General features: G+C 48.1%; 1 protein-coding gene across 1 annotated transcript in view; it reads left to right on the top strand.

The window, feature by feature from the left end:
- The first annotated feature begins 2,850 nt into the window (after positions 1-2,850).
- The window catches only part of MAPK11 (mitogen-activated protein kinase 11), a 34,129-nt gene continuing 27,403 nt past the window's right edge, over positions 2,851-9,576 (top strand). The window contains exon 1 of the mRNA XM_075146622.1: positions 2,851-3,199. Within this exon, the coding sequence (XP_075002723.1) occupies positions 3,087-3,199 (113 nt within the window). The 5' untranslated portion in view covers positions 2,851-3,086. The remainder of the gene's footprint in view (positions 3,200-9,576) is intronic.

Here is a 9,576-nt window from a genome sequence, read left to right as displayed (position 1 = left end):
GAATCAAAAGGAGCCAGAAGGAGGTTAGCAAAGATGTGCAAGCTTTCCGCAATGTATGAAACAAAAAGAAGAAGTAAAAGAGGAATGAGGAATAACTAGAAATTAGTAACTCACAACTGGCTAAAATAATAAATTCCTTTGTTTTAACTGGGGTTTGTTCCAGTAAGAATAACATAGAATTTGACTATACTGTGCAAGAACAGCCACAATAGAAAAGTAGTGCCCTGCTACATCAGCAAGTTTTCTTCCTTTGATACCTGCTGGAACTACTGTGCATCAGAGGGACAGTGCATCTCCTCCCTCCTGGGGGCTCGGCCTGCAGCCAGGGCTCATGTCCACCCCCCTCCTGGGGGCTCGGCCCCCTCACGCCTGCAGCCAGGGCTCACGTCCACACCTGAACCCAGCTCACCAAGCGTGAGGCTCACATAGCTGGATCCTGCCTTGCAGGCTGCCTGGCGTCTCAGCCTGCCCCACTGCAGCACACCGGCCTCCCTCCCACGCCGTGATGCCGTATGTGAAATGCAGCGAGTCCTGCTGACCTCTCGCCCTCCGGCCATCAGCCCTTGGCGTGGCGAGGAACTGTCACAGGGAGTTACACAGCCGGCGGGGCAGGAGGGGAAAGGGTGTGCAGTGTCCACATCAGTTTTATGGCCTCCCTCTGTCCATGGGCAGCTCCAACACAGCCTCAGGCACAGTTTAATGTAGGACTCTTTCATGTATAGGAAATGAAAGTTCCTAAGAAGGCAACGTATGTACAGAGGAAGCCGTGACCTTATCTCTTCCTTATGCCTTCACACCTCTTCAGAGGCCACTCGCTCTCCTCTCCCTTGTACACGCACAGACCTGGCCAGCCTGTAAAACAGGAACTAAAAGACAAGAATGCGGCTGAGGAGGGAGCTGCCTCTTCCTCTTCCTCATGCGCCTCCGCAGAGCCAGCAAAGATGGATGAGCTGCTTCTGCTGTGGGAGGAGCAGCTGTCAGGGCTCGCTTTATGGGAGGCTTCAGGAGACCTGTAACCTACCAGGCTCTGAGACAACTCACATGTGCTGTCCTCTATGTTTTCTAATATCTCCCTTGTTACATGGAGTCAAACATCATGTATGTAGTATCCAATAAAACAAGGTAATCAAGCATAATCTCAGAGTCAATACTGCAATACAAATACCTGACAGAAGCTCACAGAAGACAGGAAATTGAGAGAGACTATAAATATCAACAAGACAGAAAATTAACTCCTGTGGACATTGCACAATTAGCAGCTTGGGCAGATACAGATAGACTCAACTTCCAAAAATCATGGCTATAGTTAGCGAGAAATAATCTAATACTTGGTGAGTGGGTGAGGGCCAGAGGCCAAAACACCTCGAGACCAAGTAGAATAAAAGTCAGCAAGTAGGATTATTTGCTTCATTTTGGCACTGGAAAACATTTGGGCCTGCTTACTTTGGGGTGGGGGGGCAGGACGGAAATATTTTTTCTTGGCCTGGTGTAGAGTGACTGCACTGTTATTCTGATTTTAAAACTCAAAATGGTGGTATGGAGAAAAATAAGATATATGAATGTATTGTTGGATTTTTCACACTTATCACTTCCTTTAAGTACTATGCCCTCTACACAGAAATTGAAGTGGGACCAAGGAGCAGTCTGGAGAGGACTGGAGATGTCTGCTGCACTAGAGCAGGGTAGAAGTGAGAACCAGGCTACGGAGTACTTAGTGCCCCTTGAGTGGATGGCTGCAGATAAATGGCTGTAGTAGCATCATTCGTATATTTTTTAATTTGAAATGCACTGAGCAAATGCCAAAGTTGGTGGCACTGTTCACTCTGGTAGTCCTAGTATGGAAGTGCTGTCATGCAACATGGGCTGGGGTTTCGGAGCTGGAACTTGAACCACCCAGTGTTTGAAGCATCCATAAAACTTGCCTTCTGGTTCATCATGCTCACAACTATTCAAGCATACGTGTGCTGTACGCTCACAGTGATGTCCTGTCGTGAGCTGAGCATCCATTTGTCAAAGTGAACTGCAACTCATGGTATAGGAACACAGTGGACTTATATAAAGGTTCTGAAAAGAGAGGACTTACATTCCACACTGATTCAAAGGCAGGTGCGGAACAATCTCAATACACTGAATCTATGCAAGCAGGCTACATACAAGTTATTTAGAGGTGCTCAGGGAAGCACAAGAAGCTATGGAAGGAAATAATACATAACAAAATGTACTGGTAATATTGCAGTAGTGCTGCAATGATTCCACGAGTCATTGAGGTATTGTATAAAGCACATTTTGAAAAAAGAAAAAAAAAAAAAGCAGTAAACGAATCGAGTCTTCCTTGATGAAAGCAGAGGTGTTCAGATGATTGAATGCATGCAGGAGTTAATGCTTTAAGGGGATACTGTAGGTACCAGGGGATCCGCAGTAAATCCAAGAGATCTGGCCGGAGCTCTGGCCGTGAGCGAGGGCCGCGGCTGGCCCCGCGGGTCCGTGGGCGATGCCCCGGCTCAGAGCCCGCTGCAGGGTCACCGCCTCTGTCGCTGCAACCCGAGCGAGGAGGGTCTGGCGGGCCGAGAGGGAGCGTCAGGCGGCCGCGGCGAAGTAAGAAAGGTGTCAGCAAGGCTTTAAGGACCCTGAGGGATGCTAGGTGCAGGGCTAGGTGAGCGGGCCCGCCCGCCCCGCCTCCCCCGCGGGGAGCACCGGGCCGCGGTGCCGGCCCCTTCCCGCACGTTCCGGCAGGGGCGGCCGATGCGCTGGCAGCCGCCGCTCCGGCCCGCCACCGCCCAGCAGCGATGCCGGCCGCCCCGGGGCGGGCTCGGCGCTTCGCCACACCCCCCACACACCCCGGGCGGCCCCGCGGGAGGACACCGGGGGCCGCCCCGCGGCTCCTGGGCCTGTGCGCCGGGCGCCCCTCGCCCCCGCCCGGGCTCCCCCCGGCCGCGGACGCTGCCCCCACCCCCTCGGCCTCCCGCCTTCCCCTCCCCTTCCCCTCCCGGTCCCTCCTCCCCGCCGGCGCCGGCCGTACCCGCCTCGCTCCCCGCCCCAGCTGAGGGCCGGCTGCCGCTGCTGCTGCCGGCGGCGGCTCCGGGAAGATGTCCGAGCGCGGCGGCTTCTACCGGCAGGAGCTGAACAAGACGGTGTGGGAGGTGCCCCAGCGCTACCAGAACCTCACCCCCGTCGGCTCCGGCGCCTACGGCTCCGTCTGGTAGGTGCGGGGCGGCGAGCGAGGGGCCGGGAGCCGGCAGGTGCTGCCGCCCGGCCGCGGGGCTCAGCCCCGGCGCCGCCCCGCGGGGCAGACAGTGCCGGGGCGGCGGGCGGCCCGCGCGGCCGTGCGGCCGCCGGGGGTCGCGTGCGCCGAGCGGGGCGGGCGGGGGGATGCTGGCGCGGCGGCAGCGGGGCCGGCCCCGAGCGTGCCGGGGCGGGGGCGTGGCCGCTGGGCAGCCGGGGGCGCGGCGCGGCGCGGCGCGGCGCGGCGCGGGAGCTCTCCCCGCCGGCCGGCCGCCCCGCGGGGCCGGGGCATGCCTCGCCGTAACCCGGGCAACCGGGCCCGCCGCCGGGGGCGGCCCCTGCCGGCCTTCCCGCCGCTGCCCCCCTCAGGCCGCCGCGCCGGCCGCTCAGCCGCCCCCCGCCTCGCGGGGTTGTTGCGAGGGTGCCGCCGGCTGCCCGCCGGGCCCGCTGGCCGCACCGCTGCCGGTTACGCCAGTCGGCCGCCGCGGGGCCGCTCGTCGGTTGTCGCTGCTCGCGCCGGAGTGAAAATTGCCCCGAAGCCGAGAATCTTGCACCGTCATGGCGTGCCCGAGCGGGGAGGACGGGGAGGCAGCGGCGGGGCGCGGCTGTGGGAGCTCTGCCTGCTGCCGGCCCGGGAGGGCTCACCGGCGGGCCGCGGCCCTGCCTGCTCCGGCCCCGGCCCCGGGCGGTGACGGGGTGCACCTCGCAGGCGGGGGTTTGGCGGGGCGAGTCCTGTCCTCGGAAACAATGGAAGAAGCCCCTGGAGCGGGGCCGTGTCGGCAGGGCAGGGGTCGGGCAGGGGTCGGGCAGGGCGGGCTGGCAGAGGGAGGGGGGCTTCACCCGGCCGTTGCGGGCGGCATCGCAAGTGAGGGCGGGTGGCCGCCCGAGGGCTTCGGCGCCTTGGGGTTGCGTAAGGGTTTATCACATCTTGGCATAAAACGTTTCCCTTTTTCTGATAATTACTGTTTCAGGTTTGCACTTTCAGGAGCTCCCACTGCAGATTGGGCTATTATTTTCGTATTTGATGCACGCTTAACTATGCTTATAAAAGCTTTGAATCAATTTTTGGAAATAATAGTGATGTTTAAGGGGGTTCTGAAAAAGAATCGTGTTTCTTTTGTAAGCTGGGTAAGTGGAATTATGTAAAAACAATCTGTAATGGGCCTTTAAATAAATGCACTACACAAAAAAGATTTCTTTAGAACTTAACTTTTTTTGCCATGGACTAAACTTGTGCAATAGTCACTCGCTTTTTTCTCTTCAGTCAGATACCAGAGAACATTTATGGAGTTTCGTATTTGTTGCTTCTTTCTCTAGGTCTGTGAAACGCCCCAATTACATGTAGACTAGGAATACGCATTTAAAAAACCTCCAACAATCAGCAGAAACACTCAGGACTAGTGTGAGGTATCTCTGAATTCTTCTCTTTTTTATTATTTCAGGCTTATGCTGGCACCAGGGAAATCTAGGCAAATACTGTGTGACTGTGGGTACCTGCCATTGTAGTTAAGCCTACAGTCCTGTGACTTATCTGATGTGAATAGCTTCACAAGGACCTAGTGTATTTAGACTATAAAATCTTAGTTTACTTTCTCCCCTTTTATTTTACAAACTAGGAGCTGGATATACAGTAGGAGAGTAACTATTGTTGTGTTCCAATTGAACCTGCATTTCTGGTTATTTCCACTATTTATGCTGACATAGTTTTAAGGGGAAGACCTACTCTGCTGAATTTTGTAATGAGATGTCAAGACTTTTGAGAAATTGCGAAGGAAATGAAAACATGTGGTGGTTCACTTGCAGCATAGCTGGTGCTTTGTTTTTTTAAACAAAATTTAGTATTAGTTAATTTATTGTACTTACTTCTTTTCTGTCTGCAAAGCCAAGGAAATCCTAGTATGTTATCAATGGAGAAGCCTAGGAACGGGGATATAAAATGAGACTGGAAGATACTGTGGGAAAGGTTTACTCGGTAATATACATTTAAGAACAGAATACAGCAATAAAATATTGCTCTATATTAATAGCCTTGTTAACATCGATGAACTATAAACCCAAAGAGAAGCTTGAATGTGAGGAAAAGGTTCACATCTCTCTCACAAAAGCCAGCTATTTTTAGTGTCTATTGAAATTGATTTTTTTCCCCTCTGTGTGCATGTGCTTTACCCAGGAGACCCACGAGACACAATCATTCCCTTGAGTAATATGCTATGTTGCTTTTGTGAATAATTGTACTCCTATTCAGTAAAATATCTAAAAACATATTTAAGTCTTACAGAAACCACTGGAATTAAACAAATTCTTAAGTGCTTTGCTGAACAGAAGCCAAGGTCCTGAACTCCAAACACTGGCTTTAAAACAGGAACAAAGTTGTCACAAATCTTTTTCTACCTCGGTGAAACTCTTCTCTAGTCCTACCCTTTCCTTTTTTACAGTAAATTATCAGTCACGTCCGATAGACTTGTGCAGCTGAAGTGATAACTGGTAGTAAGAAACATATTGTAAATATTTGCATTTAAGCTAACTTCTGCTTGCCCTTTTTTGCTTGCAGCTCAAAATCAAGAGAAGAGTTTCTGTCAGGAGGCTGTGTTTTGGCCCAATTTATTGACATTTTATAAGTCTAATAGAATTCATGTTTAGGTTAGTTTTTATGTGCAGATGCATCAAATGTGCTATGGAGATAGATATTATTGGTTTAAAACAGATTCACTTCTCGAGAGGTATCTATATCAAGCACAGTGCTTTCCGGTATGTTTTTGTTGGTTTTTATTTAGATGTGGAATATGTATTAAAAGGAAACCTTCCTTAGCATAAAGAGCTCTGCTGCTTTTCTCACTTTTTTAACGACACATCATAAAGAACAGTCCTTCTTGGAAATCCTCAGAAGAACTCGGCCACACTGCCAAGCAGAGTTGCACTTCAGCATCTACGTGAACCACAGAGAGAACTGTGAGGTCTTTCCCTCAAGTCCTTCGCCCTTGCAGTACATCTTCCGTTACTCTTTGTGTTTTAACTCTGTGGAGGGCTTCCTTTTACCTGGGCTCTTTCCTGTGGCCATTCAAGCTGGTGGATGTTCTGTCATTTGCTGCTGTCAGATCTGATTTTTTTTTAAATTTAGGAAAAAAAATTAAAGCCCTGTGGAAGTGTGGTGTGTGTATGGTAGTTTAATTACATTTAACAGATCAACAGAGTCTTCAACAGTACGTTTTGGTTAATTTTTTTCAGGGGTTGTTTGTGTATTAGCAAATATCAAATATTACACGCACAACTGTTTCTTTTGGAGTTGTTTTCTTTTTGTGCTATAGCTTTGCTTATCAAGTTGAGGTTTTTTTATATTAGACAATTGTTTTACTCTTCCTGAAGCCAAAACTCAGTTAAATTTAAAGTTTTCTTGAAAAATGCATTTTCACAGTGTCCACCCTCAAAGTTGGATTTATCTCTCACAGAAGTCAAAGAGCTGGTCGACTTTTACAGACCAGGTGCTATCCCTGCTAATGTGAGTTTTAAAAACATTTTAAGTGCAGCATTTAAGCTGATAGCCATTTAGATGAGAAGCAAGCCAGCTTACTTTCACAAGGTAATCTTCATCTACAACCATTTTGTTTCAGTTCTAGAGAAAAGAGACAATTCATGTTTCAGGTCAAAGTGCATTTTGAACTCTTGTCCCTTTTAGACTCTGCCTTTTAAATAATAATTCTGGCTGTGTTTGAGTCTTTTGACTATCCCGGTGATATTGCTTATAAACTGGACCTCTGCAGCATCTGTGCCTCCCTCCTGTATTACCCTGGTAGGTCCTCTGTGGTTTGGTACCTGCCTGCCTTTTCCTGGGGGAGCTGGCGTTACTGCTTGCTTGAGAAAGAGCCGCTTCATCTCTTCCTTTTTTAAAGACTTTTTATTATACCACAAATTATGTAACGTGGATAGATTTTTGGTTTACTGGTTGTTTTGTTTTTTTTTTTTTTTTAAAGCCTATATACCTCTTTTCATGCCAGCTTTTGTAAGCTGTCTTCCAACCTACTTAGTCCTATATTTGACTGGGAGGTATAGACAGCCTTCTGCAGAGCGCTGTCTCTGATGTCTCCAACAGGTTGTTTCCAATTAGCATATTGCAAGCTCTGTGTTCTGCCTTCTTTGGAAAGAACAGACCTTGCAAGATGAACCAAAGTGAGTCCAGAGCTTCTTCCCAACCAGAAACTCCTGCACTGTTTCCTCAGAGGCCGTTGGCATCAATAGTACTTACATCATGCAGTTAGTCTCTTTTAATTTTAAGAGTATGCAATGCCTAACACCAGCTCGGGTGACATAACATATTTTAAAAGAGGCCTGCTAAGTCAGAGTGTAATGGCACAGGCCTCAGTCTAAGAAAAGCGGGAAAGCAAAGCCTGCCTTAAGTCATTTACACAATGCAGCACTTCAGCAGGTCCCTCCATCCTGCGAACTTTAAGTGCATGCTTAAGATCCATTAAGTTTTTGCCCTGGCTAATTTTGGGTAAAAATGGGGGGAGGTGGGGTGGTGTTTAGGCTTCTATTTTGCTTTGAGGAAGTACAAGTGGAAAAATAGAAGCGGAAGGCTTTAATCCTGAAGTTTAACCCCTTCTTTCCTCTGTCCACCCTGTCCTGTGCTTCTGGTTAGATTGTCACTCACGACTGTTTTGAGGGCAGTAGCTTGCAAGACTGGAAAATAACATTGCTGATGCTGTCCTTTTCACATTGAGGACCTCTAAGGAGGTGCTGAGACAAGTCAGTAGCATGTGAGGTTTTTTAAAAGCTGATATAAATTGTCTATGACTGACAAAGGGAAAAATTCCTTCATCCAAGATTGTACTTGATGACTTTGGAATGATAATGTTTTTTTGAAGGAACCTTTTACTTAGCTGTAGTGATACAAAGTATATGATTTCAACTACGAGATCAGGTTACTGGTGTTATTATATGTGTCACTGTAACATTACATGTTAGTTTAAATAGTAAATGCTGAGATAAGCTTTTAGAGTAGTAGTAACACACACCTGCTGTGTGTAAATACAGCTGGAAACTGGAGACAGTATAGATCTCTACAGGCTAACGGCAGAATCCCAAGCACATGTAGAGCCAGTTGATTTCAGTGGACTCCCTTTGGGCTATTCCTCTTTCAGATTAGGTCTTTTGTTTCCAATGCAAGTACAGGGGCTGAACTTCATCCTACATATGTTTATGGTTCTATTTTATTTGGAACATATCAAACAATATCGTTAAAATACTGCTGTCCAAGGTCAGTTAGCAATTGTCTGGTTTTGGTATGCATCATTCAGAAGGAAAGTTTTCAGTCCTTTCATTAGTTTTGCAGATATTTACAATGAGCCCTTCTAAGCTTATTCTAACACTTGTTTGAAAACCGAGTGAGAGATGAAGGCTGATATGAGAGTCCAATCGGAGACAGGACATCTCTTAAGAGTGAGGGTATGTAATAATGATACTTAGAAACAAGGCCTTGAGGTTGCCATAGGGAGGAGAACGAAATAAAAGGAGTTGCATGATCAATGTTATGGGTTTGGAGGAGGATCTTTGCAGTGGCATTGCTAGAATGAATGGATGAAAATAAGTGAAGCAACAAAAAATGTTGCAGAGTGAGAAAGATCCTCAGAGGATAGCTATTAGGAATGAAGACACAATGGGGTTTGCAGCTACAAAGCCAAGGGAGGTCAAGAATTCAAGAAATTTTGTGAAAGATACATGAAGGAAGACGGAAGAGTGTTTCTGAGCACTGGCCAGGGAGATATCACTAAAGAGTTTGTTGAGAGTGGTTTTGTTGGAGTACAAGGATGGAATGCAGATTGCTCGTCATTCCTTTGTCCACTTTCATCCTGCATATCTTTCAGTTGTTGGAACCGTGTAGTTACTGACTTTGGAAAGGAAAGGGAAGTGGGGTGGTAATTAGTGGGGTCAAGGTTCCTATTTAAAATGAAAGTGTCTAAGAATGCTTTTAATGAAGGAGATTGCATCAGGAATGAAGTGTTTGTGGAGATGGAAGAGAATGGCTGAGATGGAGATCTTTAGGTATGATGCTGTCACAAAGTCCATGGAGTAGTTAGGGAGCAGATGAGAAACATCTGTATGCGTATGAGGAGGGTGGTGGAAGGAGTTGTAGGAAGGGTGAAGAAACGGCAAGCTCAAGAAGTGAGGAAGACCACTTCGTATTGTGCAGGTTTTCTTTCAGGAGGAATTAATGAAATCTTTTTAAGAGAGGGAGGGGGCACGAGATGGAAGAGCGATGAGGCACAGGAGATGAGCCAGTTGTGGCAGATAGGAAGAATCATGGAATTATAGCTGTCTGCGTGGCTGTAGGCATACATTAGCAAAATAAAAATCTCTGCA

The sequence above is a fragment of the Calonectris borealis genome, chromosome 1 (genome assembly GCF_964195595.1).
Source record: "Calonectris borealis chromosome 1, bCalBor7.hap1.2, whole genome shotgun sequence".
Taxonomy (NCBI): Eukaryota; Metazoa; Chordata; class Aves; order Procellariiformes; family Procellariidae; genus Calonectris; species Calonectris borealis.
The sequence above is the reverse complement of the archived record's forward strand: the minus strand, read 5'-3'. Positions and strand labels throughout refer to the sequence as shown.